Here is a 17119-nt window from a genome sequence, read left to right as displayed (position 1 = left end):
TTTATCTCTTGCGAGACTGAGATTTATATTAGGACTCTAAATAAGAGATGTCTTTAGTTTGTTATTCTTTACTTAGAGTTTAGGATGAAACAAAACACTAAGAGATAGAATTTGAGGAGTTAAGATTGAATAAAATACATATCCTATTATGTATGTGTTTTGTTGTATCACAAATACTATCTTTGGATATATCGTATTAATAGGTCTAGTCCTATAAATAACCATTGTAAGTAATTGTGAAGGTGATCAAAGATTGAGTTGAAATAGGAGTGGGAGAGACTTAACCGATGTCTTTGAGGAAGAGTAAGAGTATCTATGTAGGATGTGTAACGAGATAAGAGGAAACGGTGTAAGTGAAAGGGTTTCTTGAAGAGACATACCCATTAATGAATTCAATTCCCACACAACTGCTCAATTAAAAAGCGCACTTCATTTAATGACTTGTCAGTATGAACAAAATTTTGAAAATACCATTGGGCCAAGGTTGTGTAGGCATTGAGGTTACATTGTAGCTTACTTCTCAATTGGCCAACCTACTTGAAAATTTTCCCGCCTAGAACACAACTAGGCTATCCTAGAGAATTAAAAACGCATAAAAGAGTATCCAAATAAAATAAATAATCAAGAGAGATTGGTTTCAAGTATGGAACTTCTAGGTTTTGATACTCAATCAAATGAAATAAACAATGGTTAGAAAGACTTACCATAAGATATGTTCTTGAAATGGACTTACTATTCCCTCATCATTTTCTTGAAATCTGATGCATGTTATTTGTTCTTGTGCATCTGTGTGTGAATCTCAATACTGGTTAGATCAAGATATAACATAATACAAGAGATAGACTTTTCATAGATTGTCAAATCTAGATCCGTTGATACTTTTATGTACATGCAAGCAACTTACAAGATTGCCCCCTTTATTTCAAGAGGTGAAACCTTAGGTTACATGGCTGTTTTCACAGTCAAACTTAGGTAGCTCTTCTTATTTCAAAAGATACATACCTTTTTTTTAACCTTTGACGTAGCCTTTTCCATTTGTGTTGCTTGCATCAAGTTTCCCAATGAACTGTTCAATTTCATGGACGGATTAGCCATTTAACCATAAACACAAGCGGAGGTAACATCAAACAATCAATGCTATAATCATCGATTAAAAATTAAATCACATATCCCACATACTTGTTACCTCAAGCTTACTTGAAAAATCTATTCTATTTTAATCACCCCTAGTGCTTTTCTTAGGAATAAGAACCTTTGCGTGTGTAGAGGTTTTGTAAAAATATCGGCCAATTGATTTTCAGTAGCAATGTACTCAAGTTTCACAATATTGCTTTCAACAAGGTCTCGAATGAAATGATGACGAATGTCAATATGCTTAGTCCTAGAATGTTGAACAACATTTTTAGAAATGTTAATAGCACTCATATTATCATAAAATATGGTCATACTTTCCTGTTCCAATTCGTAGTCAATTAGCATTTGTTCAATCCAAAGCAATTGAGTGCAACAACTTCTAGTAGCTATGAATTCTGCTTCAGTTTTGGAGAGGGAGATAACATTATGCTTTTTGCTATGCCAAGCTACCAAGTTTGTACCTAAGTAGAAACATTCACCTGAAGTGCTCTTTCTATCATCGCTGCAACCTGCCCAGTCAGCATCGGAGTAACCTTACCAATGACGCATTAGTGTCTTTTGAATAGAAAATTCTAAAGTCTAGTGTACCATTGATGTACTACAAGATCCTTTTCACTATCGTATAGTGAGATTCTTTGGGATCGGCTTGGTACCTAGAACACACACACAAACACTAAATGCAATGTCAGGCCTACTTACAGTCAAGTAAAGTAAGCTTCCTATGATACTTCTATACAAAGTCTAATCCACAGACTTTTCAATTGTATCCTTGCTTAGCTTAGTGCTCGGGCTCATAGGAGTTGGAGCTGGTTTGCTCAAGGCTACATTTAATTTCTCCATCAAGTTACTTATATACTTGGTTTGAGAAATGAATATCCCTTCTTGGGATTGCTTCACCTGAAATCCTAGAAAATAGGTTAATTCACTTATCATACTCATCTCGAATTCAAATTTCATTAACTCACCAAACTCTTGTGACAAAGAAATAGAAGTGGATCCAAACACAATATCATCAATGTATATTTGAGAAACCAAAATATGTTTGTGATCTTTCTTTACAAAGAGTGTCTTGTCAATCGTTCCTCTTGAAAATCCTGTACTCAAGAGAAATATTGTGAGTCTTTCATACCAAGCCCTAGGGGCTTGTTTCAAACCATGCAAGGCACGGTTAAGTTTATACACATGTGATGGATGGATTGGATCTTCAAAACCTTGAGATTTCTTAACATATACTTCTTTGTTTAATAATCCATTCAAGAATGCACTTTTCACGTCCATCTGAAACAACTTAAAATGAAGTAAGCTTTGCTATAAACAAAAGAATGCGAATGGATTCTAAACGAGCAACATGTGCAAATGTTTCATCAAAGTCAACCCCTTCAACTTGTGTATACCCTTGTGCAACTAATCTGGCTTTATTTCTAGTAATCAAACCATGTTCATCAGTTTTATTCTTGAAGATCCATTTTGTCCAATGATATTGACATTTTTCAGGTTTAGGAACTAATGTCCAAACATCATTGCGTGCAAATTGATTTAACTCTTTATGCATTGCATCTACCCGTGACTCATCATTTAAGGTATCTTTAACATTTTTGGGCTTATATTGAGACACATAGCACAAGTAACTTACCTCATTTTGAAGTTGTCTTCTTGTCTTCATGGGAGCGGTTATTTCTCCAAGAAAGAGATATTATGGATGGTTCTTCTTTACTCGTTTAGAAGGCTCAAGAACGTTTGAGGTAGACTGCTTCACTGTTTGTGTTGATATATGCTTTTTCAAGGTTACTTCAGTGGTTATAGCAGGTTCTACTTGTAGAGAGGTAGCCTGTTGTGAAGTTACATCAGTACCTTCAAATTCCTTTTCAGCACTTGTACTTAGCTCATCATTGACGGCTGAAATACATTTTCCTATTCAACATCACTTTCAAACACATCATCATGTATGACAACATTTGCTGATTGCATTATTGTGTTGGTTTTGGTATTGAAAACACGATAAGCTCGACTATTTAAGGAATATCCCATGAAAATGCCTTCGTCACTTCTAGTGTCAACCTTACCAATGCTTTCCCTATCTCGAAGGATAAAACACTTACTTCCAAATACTTTGAAGTGTTTCACCATGGGCTTCTTTCCTTTCCAGAGTTCATAACACGTGAGTTTTGTTCTAGATCTCATATGAACTCGATTTGAGATATAGCATGACGTGGTTACTACTTCAGCCCAAAACCTTTGTGCAACATTCTTTGCGTGCATCATAGTTCTTTCCATTTCTTGAAGTAACCGATTCTTCCTCTCCACAACACCATTTTGCTAAGAAGTCTTGGGGGTAGAGAACTCGTGCTTGATGCCAAAATATCTACAAAAAGCATCAAATTTAGCGTTTTCAAACTCAGTTCCATGATCTATCCTAATTTTAGTCAATTAAAACCATATATTTCTTTTCATTTTCCAATAATAGATACAGATCATAGAAGGCTTCAAATGTTACAGTTTTGTCATGCAAAAACCTTACCATGAGTATCTTGAAAAGTCATCTACCACAACAAGAATATACTTCTTACCTTCGAGACTTTCAACTTGGGTAGGTCCCATAAAATCCATGTGAAGTATTTCAAAAGGTCTTATAGACTTTACAATACTTACCTTCTTATGTGGTACCTTGGTTTGCTTACCTTGTTGGCATGGACCACACACACCTTTTTTTGAGCCAATCCTTGGCATTCCTCATACTACCTCCTTATTTGACAATTTCTTCAAGTCTTGATAGTTGAGGTGCCCAAGCCTTTCATGCCATAGCCTGTCTGAGGTAGAGACAATAGAAGACTTGCATGAAAAACCAGCTTCAATTGAGATAGTATAGTAGTTATCCGAAGATCTCTTAGCTTTTAAGATGCACGTATGTTTGTCATTGTAGATCCTACAAAATCGTTTAGTGAACAAGGTAGAGTATTTTGAATCACACAAATGACTAATACTTATTAAGTTGGCTTTGAGACCTTTAACATAAAGAACATTGTTTAAGATGCATTCATCAAAAGCTCTTATCATGCCCTTACCTTTTACTTTAGCTTGACTCCCATCACCAAAAGTTACCTTTCCACCATCAAAAGACTCAAAAGATGTGACAAAAGATTTGTTACCACTTATATGTCTTAAACAACTACTGTCCAGGTACCAAGAATTAGTCTTGAATGCAGCTAATGATATATGGACAAACATGGACCTTGATTCTGAACTCTTGACCCATTATTTATTAGCTTGAGGTGCTTGTATAGGCTGTTTTGCCTCAGGTAGCTTTCTGGGTAACCTGTCCTAAGTTACATCTTTAGCTAGCGGTTGAAACCTGTTAATGAAATTTTCCTTCTGCATTTGCACAACATTAGTCCTTCTACACATGTATGATTGGTATTCCATACAATTTATGACAGTATGGATGAATATGTCCCTTGATTTCACAATAATGACAAATGGGAATGAACCTACCTTGGTCATACCTTTGTAAAATTTTTCTCATAGAAGGATTGAGGATGGAATGGCTGAGCAATGCTGCCAAAACGATAAAAATTTTCATACCTTAGCTGAAGAGGTGCTCTCCCATTTTTAGCATTCACCACGTTTGGTATATTGCACTTTCGTTTTTCCTGCTCCAAAATCCTACAGGTGGAAGGAACAAACTTTACAAATTTTGGGATCTTTTTTTTGTGCACCCATTTGTGAACTTTCACTTATTTCCAAACGTCTCCTTGCTTGTCTTTTGCATATCAAGTATGTTCTGCAAATGACTAGAAGCAAATTCAAATTTATTAACATTAGAACAACCTTTTTCAGCATATTTTCTCTTTTTGGTTTAGCGTTTGTGAAGTAGGCTATATCAGAGGTTACATCAGGTTTCTTCAAAGCTTCCAGCTCAGCTATTTTTTCCTTCAACTCTTTGATTTCCTTTTTGGTTTCAGCAAGTTATTACACTAGAAGTCCCTTCTCTTTAATAGTTGTGTGTCTTTCCTTTTTAGCCTTGATACAATCCTCAATTATGTCTTCATAGGCACCCTGAAGCTCACATATATCAACAACCGAATCATCTTCTTCTAAGCTTGTTTCGGATCTTTGGTCGCTTAAGGTTACCGGAAAACCTACTGGAGTATCATTTTCCTCTTCTAATTCAACGTCAGATTCTTCTTCTGTATCATCGCTCCAAGTGGTCTGATAGGCCTTCGGCTTCTTTTTTCGATTTGCATACTCCTGAGCAAAATGTCCAAATCCTTTACATTCAAAGCATTGAGTGGACTTTGGATCTTTACTTTTCCTTTTAGATTTGGACGATGAAGATTCCTCCTTCTTGAAATCCTTGGAGTTTCTATTCTTCATGAATTTCTTAAAACTTTTTGTTAACAGCAAGAATTCATCAGCAACATCATTAGAATCATTAGTAGAGAGATAAGAAACACCTTTTTGATTTTTTAGGTTTTAGAAAACTTGCCTCAAAAGTTTGTAGTGAGCCAATGAATTCTTCTACCTTTATTTTATTAATGTCTTTGCTTTCTTCAATTGCTACCACCTTCATTGTGAATATTTCAGGTAGAGATCTGGGAATCTTCCTTACCACTTTGCTTGATTCAATAGCTTCACATAGAGTAAAAGATGTATTGACAATATCGTTTAACTTCATAGAAGTCATCAAACACTTCATTCTTCAAACTTGGCAGTAAGTTGTTGAAGCTTTGATTGTTCAATTGTATTGGTTCCTTCGTGTGTCTTCTCCAACAAATCCAAGCTTCTTTTGCCTTCTCACAACGCGAGATCCTGCGAAACTCAGAAATATTCAAACCAGAAAATAAAACATTTATTGCCTTACTGTTCCAACCTGCATTTTCAAGGTCACCTTTAGTCCAAGTCTCAGAAGGTTTAAGAATTTTGTTACCCTCGTCATCAATAGACTCGGGTTCACTATACCTACCACGATTGACATCCAAACTCGTTCATCAATGGACTTCAAGTACGCTCTCATGCGAGCTTTTTAGTATGAATAGTTTGATCCATCAAACTGTGGTACCTTATTTATTGATATAGATTCCATTGTTGACACCCGCTCCGATACTAGTTGAGGATACAATATTCCTTTATCAAGATTGTTAGTCAATGTAATAGGAAAATTAATACGGAGAATAAACAAATAAGAACACCACAAATTTAACGAGGAAACCCTAACTGGGAGAAAACCTCGGGTGTATGAGTGACCAGCCTGTCAAAACAATCCACTATGTGAAAAAAAGCTTACAATCTATCATTACCTATGACTCGATCATACAACTTGACTCAGCCTATGCTTTGACCCCAAATCAACACATCAATGATCATTTGCAATTGCTCTTGACACCTCCAAGAGACTTTGTACTGAAGTAAGATCCAGGTAACTTCTGAGGTAGCCTGCGAAGGTTACTTCGAAGTAGTGCAGTCTTGCTCTTCTTCTTCCTCTTATGATAAATCAAAGAAATCAATAGAGCAGCACTCACACATGAAACTCACACTCTCTCATAATGAATACAGATATGAATCACTCATCAAAACATCTAAGAGAGTGGAAATAAAAAACAAAACACACAAATCAGACTCGGAGTACAAAATATTTCTCTAAGGGTTTTTCTCTCTTAAAGCTTCAATACCCAGACTCCATGTTGATGTACTTCATATAAACATCTTGAACTCCTTCTGATAATTGCAAACTTTAATCAAGTGTTTATCTTGAAGATAATTGTTACATATGATTAAGATAAAAACCAACACACATAAATCCAATTAATAGACATTAGTTCCTATCCAACAACTAATCCACAATGAGTCCATATGAACTTCAATACTTTGCTCCTATCACATCTTCTGTATTAGATAGTATCCAGATCAATTTTATTTGAACAAAAACGTGTTCCAATACAAAGATAGAGTTCAAGCAAACACAAACTACATATTCAGATCTGGTAACCTCTTAAGCTTACCAGAAGCATACCTCGAGGCTAATTCAGCTGAACAGTTCAACTCATCACACGAGTGTCATAACAGTGTACGACCTATAACACAAAATAAGTTTAGTTACTTGCGAAACTTCCCAATTCTTACTAGCGTATCTTGTAGAAATCCAATGTTCATTTCGGCTTACCAATTATTAGATCTTATTCAAACAAAAATTAAATATCCAAGGGTTCCTATACATCATTTCATTTGGTACTAGATTTCACTTGACGGTTTGCGCATCTCACCAAAAGATTGAAGGCCTATTTTGGTTCTCGTGATGCTCTCACACACGAGCTTCCTCTTGTCCTCACTAAAGTATTTGTTTCATGCTAAAAGTGTTTAGGGTTTGACTAGTATTAAGGAATTTTAGTTTTGAGTTGAATAAAAATTATAAAGTTGAGTTGCCTTTTATTTCCCATTCTTTTGTATTCGTTCAAATCAACAAAGTCTCGAAGCCTTAAATTTGGTATTTGTGTGTCGAATCAACAAATTTAAGAGAAGCTTTATGCAGCTATAAAGAAGTGTTCTTTCATGACTAACAAGGTATTATTTCTCAGATTTTTTGTTTCTAGAGATAAGATCAGCCAAAGGTTGAGGAAGTCCGGAATTGGCCAATGTCGTAGACTTTACAAGGTGTCCAAAGCTTTCACAGGTTAGCATCATTCTATAGACGCTTTATTCATAAATTTAGTACGATTATGACACCTATAATTGAATGCATAAAGCATGAGAAGTTTGTTTCTACTAAAGAAGCTACGACAGCCTTTCATAGGATTAAGCAGCTACTAATTTCAGCACCTTTATTCGTCCTAGTAGCTTTTCCAAGACCTTCGAACTATATTGTGTTGCATCTAAGGTGGGTATTGTGGTTGTTTTAAGTCAGGAAGGTCATCCTATGGCATTTTATAATGCGAAGCTCTATGGGTCAAAGCTAAACTATAGCACGTATGGTGTCGAGTTCTACGCAATTGTTTAGGCTCTGAAGCATTGGCGGTCATATTTAGCCCATAGTGAATTTATTTTGTTTATAGATCATGAGGCGTTGAAGCATATCAACTCACAAGATCAACTACATGCTCGACATGCTAAATAAGCTTCTTATTTATAGCAGTTTACCATTGTTCCTAAGGACCATTCGGGTGCCTTGAATAGGGTTGCAGATGCGCTTAGCTGTCGAAGTACCTTGCTTACAACAATGAGGAGTTGGGTGTTATGTTTTGAATCATTGTGAGATTTGGTGGAGGTTGACCCATATTTTGCTCCAATTCTACAATATTTGCACGCATGTCGTCGCATTGATTATATGGTCTAGTAGGGTTTTCTATTTAAAGGCAATCACTTGTGCACACCCAATTATAGTTTACGGTTGCTGATTATCCAAGTGTTGAACAATGAAGGACACATGGGGAGGGACAAAACAATTCAATTGATGTTGGAAGCCTATTTTTGGCTGAGTGTCCTGCATAATGTAGGGAAGTTTGTCGCGGGTTGTAGGGTATATCATCATCGAAAGGAGTGGCTACCAATGTCGGCCTATACATGCCGTTGCCAATTCCATGCAGTCCTTGGGAACACATTAGCATGGATTTTGTGTTGGGGCTTTTGATGTGCATATATTTTATCATACTTTTGTGCTTAATTTCATTACGTTCTTAGTAAATTTTGATGGAATTAGGTTGATTCAATTCAAATTCCTTGTGTTTTATTGTAGAAAGGTTTTGAGCGAAGATACAGGTCAAAAAGATGAAGAAACAATTGAATCTGACTAAAAAATGCATTAGATAGCCGCTCCAACGCTCACGGGTGCTCCATCGAAAGCAAATACACATTCAAATGGCAGAAGGTTGATTCTTGGGTGCTCCAGGGGAGGGAAATTGCACAATTTCACCAGAACATTGATTTTTGGCCGCTCTAGCGGGACCTGATGAGAAAAACTATAGTTTTTCTTTTTCTTTTAGATTTCCTAATTTTCAAACCCTAATATATAAAGGGAAGCCAAGAAAAACACACTCTTTTTTTAGGTTTTGGGCAGCAAAACTCCTTCTATTTAAGCTTTTGTAAGGATTGAAGGACTTAAAGCTTCCTTACCAACAACAATTTCATCAAATCAAGGGTTTTTCTTCATCTCTCTTCCATGCTTTTTCTTTCTAGATTTTTTTTGCCTCTTGGATGATGGGTTGTAACTAAATATTTTTTGCAAGGGTTTGATATACCCTAGCATGATTATTGCAAGTATTTCAATTTAATGAATGCATGATTTTGGTTCAATGATTATTATCTTTAATTTCTATGCTTATAATCTATTGTTTATTTGATTGCTTGATCACCAATTGGGTAGGCAATTAGGCTCATCTAGTTAGGACTAAGGAACGAACAAAATTCACGTGTCCTAGCGAAATTGAATTTAAGGAAATCAATTGTCAACTGTAGTGAACAAGGTTTAGGGAATTGGTTGGCTGTTATAGTTCTTTAGATCATAATGAGTTATTAGCCCTGGGTTAACGACTACGAACGAACAGGATTAATCCATTGTTAATAATATTTATTGGCATCGCGAATGAACTAACATATTTAAAAAAGAATCAACCTTTGAATAAGAACCAGAATTGTGTGTTTGTTAATTGAATGCTTGTGATATGATTGCTAGGTGAAATCATTGTCATCGTATTCTTCTCATATTTCATATTGATAACACAAAATCTGAATTTTGTTTCCTTGTTAGCTTAATTTAATTTCATCATACATATTTCCATTCTTCATCCATTCTCATTCATACATCACCTTGGGTACATTAATTAAATTAGACTAGTTTCTGTGGGATCGACCTCATACTTACATACACTGTGCTATTTGTACTCTTGTGCACTTGCGAGAATTTTTACATCAGCTTTCACGCGTACAGCGTGGTATGGATTCTATTTACATCATTGTCAATCGATTTTCTAAGATAGTGCATTTTATTCCGTGCATAAAGACCATTGATGTTGTTAATGTTGTCCAACTATTCTTTCAAGAGGTGTATCGAATCCATGGTCTGCCTATGTCTATTGTGTTAGATAGGGATGCACGATTTGTTAGCCATATTTGGAGGTGTTCGTGGAAACTTGGTAACACCAAGTTGAGTTTTAGTAGTGCTGACCACCCGTAGACTAAGGTCATCAATCGTACGACCGATGTCTTCAATGACAAACATCTTATGCCATACCGTCAAGATACTTCTGATGAGGATGGTTCGCATTTAGGGACTTAATCTTCTCCACTTGGGGATGATGATGCAGCATGAGGGGCCCAAGCCATTTTTGTTTCGTTATGATGGGCATAAGGCGTGTCGTTAAGGCTTTTGCATGGATTTATGTTAGGGTTTAAAATTGGTTTGTATGGCAACTATATAAAGTGACTCAACGTTTTGCATAAATTTTAGTTTTTGGTGTTTTGAATAAAAGTTGGAGGCTTGTCTTTCTCTATATCAACTTGGTATTCGGAAGAATCAACAAGGAATAGAAACCTTCAATCTTGGTCATTCTCACGTTGGAGAATCAACAAGACTTGAAGTTCGTTACGTTTGATTTATTTACATTTGTTGAGAGTATGTTCTTGTTTAAGAATCATTAGTCAAATACTATGGAACGTGAGGAATAAGTAAATAACAATCAACACACCAAAATAATGAGGAAAACCCAACAAAGAAAAACCTCAAGTCTATCAAGCGACCAACCTCAAAAACAATCCATACGAGTCGAGTTGTATGATTGAGTCATAGGTAATGATAGATTGTAAGCTTTTCTTCACATAGTGGATTGATTTGACAGGCTGGTCGCTCATAGACCCAAGATTTTCTCCCAGACAGGGTTTCTTCGTTAAATTTGTGGTGTTCTTATTTGTTTATTTTTCGCATTGATTTTCCTATTATGTTGACTAACAATCTTGGCAAAGAAATATTGTATTCTCACTAGGGCTTTGCTTGGATTGTAAAATGAAGAGTAGAGTAGAGCTAATGAAAGGAGAGTTAAGTGAGGGGGTCATGGGAGGGGGATGACCTCGACTCACCCTTTCTTGGATAGCAGGTAGAGTTAAGAAGAGTTAAGTTGACATGAATGAAAAAATTTATGCATGATTTTACAAATTATAAACAAAATTTTCTCTCACCTCACAAACCCCCAAATTGAGGGGTTACAAAATGTAGAGTTGGAGAGTTAAGTGAGGAGAAAAATTCCCCCACTTAACTCCATTTAACTCTCCCCCACCTTCCTTAATCCTGTTCACTTAACTCTCTAAAATATCAATCCAAGCAAACCCTAAAGCTGCCTTTGACTTGGAAGTTTATGTTGTCTATGTTGGTCTTATTTTCATTTCATTATTCAGAATATTCCATATACATGCATTTACCATGGCTTTGACTTTTGATTTCTTTTTAGTTGTTATTTGCTGGATTTTTTTGACGTTAGCTTTGGCTCATTCACAACCGCCTCCAAGCGAGCTTGTGGCAGTTGCAGAAGCCTTGGAATCCACTAAGGTACCATTTATATGGTCACTTGGAGATAATGCAAGAGTTCATGGGCACAAAACAAAAAGGACATGGGATTGTAGTATCATGGGCGCCTGCAACAAGAAATACTAACTCATTATACAGTTGGAGTATTTTTAACTCATTGTGGATGGTGTAGGAGCAATTTCTACAATTGTTGAAAGTCAATGTCGATGATGACGAGGGATTGTCTGCAATCTTGATTCATGCAAATATTCATAAGAGAAAGGGCCGTGAGAAGCTCCAAGACCATATCGTGGGGGTGGCGGTCGTAGAGACTCCGACGATCAAGTCAATGATCAAGACAAAGAAGTTGATCGTGGATGAAAACCAACCATGAGAAGTGTTTGGGCTGAGTATCTTGTTATCCGAATGTCCTGAGAAAATAGGTTTGTATTCTTGCTTATATTGGACATCCCCTTTCCCAGAGATGGGGAAGGGTTATTTATAAAAGTTCAAGGATGTCAATCTTGGGAATCATGTTTGACCATTTGTGTCCTTTTGGATGAGTGTTTGAGTAAAGCTACTGTAGAAATGAGTATGTTGGAGACTATAAAATACATGAAAAGATGGGTATTGTCAAGCTTGGTGCCTAGGTGTCACGTAGATAGGACATATGTCATGTGAATAGTGAGAAATAAGACTTTATGGGGTATGTACATAAATGATTTATCTTTCATGTATTTTTGTTTTATCAACCTCTGTCTACCTTGTGTTCTTATAGGATTCGATAGTTTGACTATTCTGTTTATGATTAATATTTTCTCTAAAAGGATATTTATCTTCATAAATATTAATTCCTTGAGGTGAATATCTCGTAAGTCTCCAAGTCTAAGGCTCCATTTGAAACTCCATATAGAATAGTATAATTTTCCTATTCAATGTATAATTTAATCATTGAATAAGTTGATGTATAATTTAATCCTATCCGACGTTTAAAAATATTATGATATTCGGCTTGTATAATAATATAAGGTTTGTGGTAATATGTCTGGAGTATCCCCAATTAAAGTGAGAGTGATGGTCTTTTTTGTCATTTGACATGTTATTTTTTATACTAAGCGCTCCGTATTAAATAAAAACGAGTTGGAGGTGTTTTAAACTTTTAATATTATACGATCGGCATCTTATATGTAATATCCTGACTCGATTATACATTGTTCATAGTACTTTGACGTGTTGATCGAGGTGGAGTGAATCTTGGTGATCGTGAATCGGGATTTGGAGAGAATGAGAAGTAAATCAAGATAAAAATATGAGAATATTTTTCATAAATGGGGAATTTAAAAAAGAAAATTTTTGGCGCAAGAATCACTCAAATCAGATTTAAATTGGATTTATTATGAATTTTGGAAATTAATTGAACATTTTATTAAAGGGTATTTTTGAAAGGGGTGTTTTTGAAAGATTGTATAAAAGTGGAAAAAGAAATAATAAAAAAATTTGCAATAATACCCTCACTCTCACACGACTCTCTCTCTCTCTCATGTTTCTCTCTATTACAGGGGTTCATCGGAGATTTTATGCTCCGGCAACGGTCGTGGCCACGGGTGGTATCAAAAGAAGCACAGGGAAGAGACGAGTGTAACCCAAGTTGAATCACATCGAACGGAGTCGCCATTAAGGAGTAATCCGTGTTTGAAGTTCCAGTTGTCGTGATTTCCCTGGCCGATTCCGGCGACGTGGCCATAAGAATGCTGGTACAAATGCAACTCTAACAACAGTCAATGTGGCCATAAGACGAGCGCTTCCAACCGAGGATCATTGAAGTCAAGTAGATGGCAAGAGCTCCCTCAAAAGCCCTCTTCACAAAGCGAATAAGCAAGTGCCTAGAATGGATCTCGCTCCCAGCAGAGACATTCACTAGGTAGACATTCATACACCAAGAGGGAGTATGAAATACGAACCCCAAAATGGGATCCATGCTGGGAGGAAGAGTGTGGCCAGGATCAGCACTCCTATCGTGCTGACAACAAGCCCCGTGAGACCAAACACCAGGATGTAAAGATAATTGCGGCTAAACCGACACTCTTATCATTCACATCAGGCTCACCATTTGTCCGAACTAGGTTTTGTTACGTGGATGAAATCACTTGGTTTGACTACTTATATTCATTTGGTGTAGACTTTGTCTTAGTCTCTGGTCTACCAAAAATTCATTTCGGGATCCATTCAGCCAAGATTTCTCTTTGGCCAACATTAGTTGTAGTTTGTACTCATGTGCTGCTTCTTTTACTATAAATACATGACTTCTATGTGTGTTGCATATTAGACACTAAATACTTTGAGTTTGGCCCCAACTTGGCTCGTACTAGTGTAGCAGCTTTCTTGGTTCGACCAGTGCTAGTTCAGCCGCTACTTTGCTTAAATCCTCATGATGTTGGACTCATAAAGTCTATAAATAGTGAGGTTGATCCTTGGAGTTACTTTTACGTGAAATTCATTCTCGCTTGTTAGAACTCTTGGCTATTGGACTTTCTTTTGGATCAAGCCTCTACAATAAGTCTCTTGCCCTTTATTTTTATTGGTTGGAGTTATGTTTTCATCCTTATGGGAAAGTATTCCATTTGTGCTAGAGACATAGTGGAGCTTCATAAATGGGCGAATAGCTATGGCTTTCCCACGAATTATGAGCTCAACCTTGCCAAGGAAGGAGATCCTCCTATTGGATGGGTTGAGTTTCTTGTAGATGTTCTTAGCTAAGTTTACGGACTTGGTTTTAGGCCTTCCGCTTTTGAGATGATTTACACTTCAAAATGCTACGATAAACAGAATCAGTTCCACCTTTTTCCTAGGAGGAAAGATAGACAGCTCATCCATTGTCTTCCCTTCTCTGCTAAGCATAGCAAGGAGAAGTTTTTTTTTTATCATAGGGCTTTGTTGGGAATTTGACCTAGGCAGAGAGAATAACCCGGGCACTATACTTCATGGTTTCGGCTCTTTAGGTTGGATTTGTCTCATTTTGGGTTATCCACATTTTACTAAATAAGTTATTTCCCTTATGAGCTAACCAATTCTAGGTTTTCATTTCAGATCCCCCTCTAACAATTTGGGAAATCCGAGCTCGGGAGCAATGCCCAATTTTAGATGAATGTTAGATCACCTTGGTCTAGTTGGGATCTATCCGTTCAGCTGTTCTGCTCCTTATGTTTTTGGATGTAGACCGATAATAGCTCTGGACACTACATGTCCTCCCGAGACGTCTACGACGGCGATTGGGCATTTCTTTAGTCTTTCCGATCCCTCTGATGGACTTTATCTGTAGGATTTTTTTCATGCCTGACGAGTCAACCCGATCATTATGTTTGATTGGTGTTTGATTTATATGGCTGGATATGGTATATAGGGTTTGGCGAAGCTAGTCTTCCAAATTGTGATTTTACTTTGGATTCTGGTAGTATGTTCTTTGGCTAATCTTGGTATGTTAGACCATTGCCTTCGATCTTTTCTAGGCGACCGCTGGGGATGACCTAATTTTTATGCCTGGGATTGGTGGCTCTCCAGGGATTGCTCTATGAGAGATAAGGGAGTTGGGCAGGCCCACCTTATTGCTATTTTGTTCGGCTCGGACTGAGACATTTCTACTGTCATGCCTAGTCCGGCCGCTTTGTGACTCCTTGTCCTCCTTCCTTGATGAGGATGCTCTCTTTCCTTTAGTTACTTCCACCTTGGCATACCTTCGCACATTATCTTGAAGTGTTGCTATAGTGTTTGGCTCATACAAAGTCAGTGACTCTTTTAGCTTACCACTGTTCGGTATCCCAATCTTGAAAGAGGTGGCGGTCGTCCGCTCATTATATCCTTCCACCTCTGTACACACATCCAGATATCTAGACAAGTAATCGGAGATCTCCTCTCCAATGTTCGGCCTCATGGTAAGCAAAATACTAAGAGTTTTGGCTCTCGGTTGCTGGCAATAAAGCGATTGATAAATTGTCTTGTCATCTCATGCCATGATAAAATAAAGTTTGAAGGAAGTTGGCAGAACCACCGGGAGGTGGTCGGCCCCAATGATGATGGGAAGAATTTGCATAGAATTGGCTCGTCTCCTTCCCATAAGATGTGGCACATGATTAGTTCGGTCATTGAACTGTTCAAAAGTCTGCATGACCAGCCTCCTAGGTACCTCCCTTTTTCTAATCTCTCTAGTGTATGGGGAGGTGGTCATTTCATCAAGGGCTTTCATTTCCCTTTGCTCGGTGTCATATATGAGATCGGCCTTCATGGCGTTAGGCTCATCACTAGACCTGATTAGCCTTTCATCTCAGTGTATGGTCTCACTGGAATTGCTATCAGCATGATAGGAGTACCAATCTTGGCCTCACTCTTCCCCTCGATGGATCCCTTTCTAAGGTTCTCCTTTCATACTCCCTCTTGGTGCATGAATGTCTCCACTAAGAGCGAGATCCACCCCTTCTATCGGGCTCCCCTTCGTTAGCTCCGTGAGGAGGGCTTTCGAGGGCGCACTTGACCTTCTACTTGACTTCAGCCAGCCCTTATCTCAAGAATTCTAGATACTCAGTTGTGCGTTGGATCTCTGCCTCTACTTGATCCTTGGTTGGAAGCACTCCTCTTACAGTTATGTTGATCGTTGGCAAAGTCGCATCCGCACCACCATCTTGGTGGCCATCACATCCATCCTTTTCATGGCCATTTTGTTGTTGGGGGTCCATTACCCTTTGCTTCCAACTCAGATCTTATGGCTACCATGTTGAGACTCTCTGGCTTGACTTTTCATGGAAAGAGATCACCTCCCATTCGCCAAAATGTAGTGAACGAAAATTGTACACCACCTGGCCAAACTCCTTGGTAGGAAACAAGGGTCAGGTCAGCATAAAGCTCTTCCGCGATCCGATTGCCCTAATCTTGAAAACAAAGATGGTTAGCTAACCTGATGACTGTTGGACGATTGATGGCACTCTGACGCTCAAGTAAGTATCCAAGATTATCACTAGCCTAAACATCACAAATTAGAATTTAAACTTTACCTTCAGTGTCTCTCCTCTTTATATAATGGATGACATGAGTCCCTGCTAGCCCAGTTCGACGGATTTGTCGGGATTACTCAAGTATAGGATTTGTTGGCCTATCATGGATGAAAATCTTGAGGACATTAAATATGATTTGGTCAACCTTCTGACGTACTTATATGTCCATCTCGGATTATTTGCCCACAAAAAGTATTTTGCACTCGTTGGCTTGACACGGTTCCTAAAAATCAAATAAAGTTTTGTAAGTGTGAAATTATTATTTTTTTCGAGAAATGCCATATAAGTACCCTCTTAGATCCAAGTAAAATTTTATTTTCCATATAAGTACCTCTTTTCCACATAAGTATCTATTTTTAAAACTAAAAATGACATATTCTCATATTTGCCCTTCTTCTTCAATATGCATAGATCTAAGAAATAGCCAGATTTAAAGACACCTACCCTCCATCTTCACCAT

At 37.4% G+C, this 17119-nt stretch overlaps 1 protein-coding gene across 1 annotated transcript; it reads right to left on the bottom strand.

The window, feature by feature from the left end:
* Nucleotides 1-3864: 3864 nt before the first annotated feature.
* Nucleotides 3865-5806, bottom strand: LOC119979845. The gene is made up of 5 exons (XM_038822470.1): nucleotides 5586-5806; nucleotides 5105-5518; nucleotides 4878-4922; nucleotides 4635-4794; nucleotides 3865-4377 (listed from the first exon to the last, which is right to left on the bottom strand). The coding sequence occupies exons 1-5, from the start codon at nucleotides 5804-5806 to the stop codon at nucleotides 3865-3867; spliced, it is 1353 nt and encodes a 450-aa protein (XP_038678398.1).
* Nucleotides 5807-17119: the final 11313 nt, after the last annotated feature.

The sequence above is a fragment of the Tripterygium wilfordii genome, chromosome 15 (assembly GCF_013401445.1).
Source record: "Tripterygium wilfordii isolate XIE 37 chromosome 15, ASM1340144v1, whole genome shotgun sequence".
NCBI classification, from domain to species: Eukaryota; Viridiplantae; Streptophyta; class Magnoliopsida; order Celastrales; family Celastraceae; genus Tripterygium; species Tripterygium wilfordii.
The sequence above is the reverse complement of the archived record's forward strand: the minus strand, read 5'-3'. Positions and strand labels throughout refer to the sequence as shown.

What these genes read in the sequence shown, in the direction of transcription:
- LOC119979845 (XM_038822470.1), bottom strand. Translation starts at nt 5,806, where the DNA reads ATGAAGTTAAACGATATTGTCAATACATCTTTTACTCTATGTGAAGCT. An exon ending in CAAAAGACAAGCAAGGAGAC is followed by an intron (nt 4,795 to 4,877) that starts GTTTGGAAATAA and finishes TTCCACCTGTAG; the next exon opens with GATTTTGGAGCAGGAAAAAC. An exon ending in ATGAGAAAAATTTTACAAAG is followed by an intron (nt 4,378 to 4,634) that starts GTATGACCAAGG and finishes TAATGGGTCAAG; the next exon opens with AGTTCAGAATCAAGGTCCAT.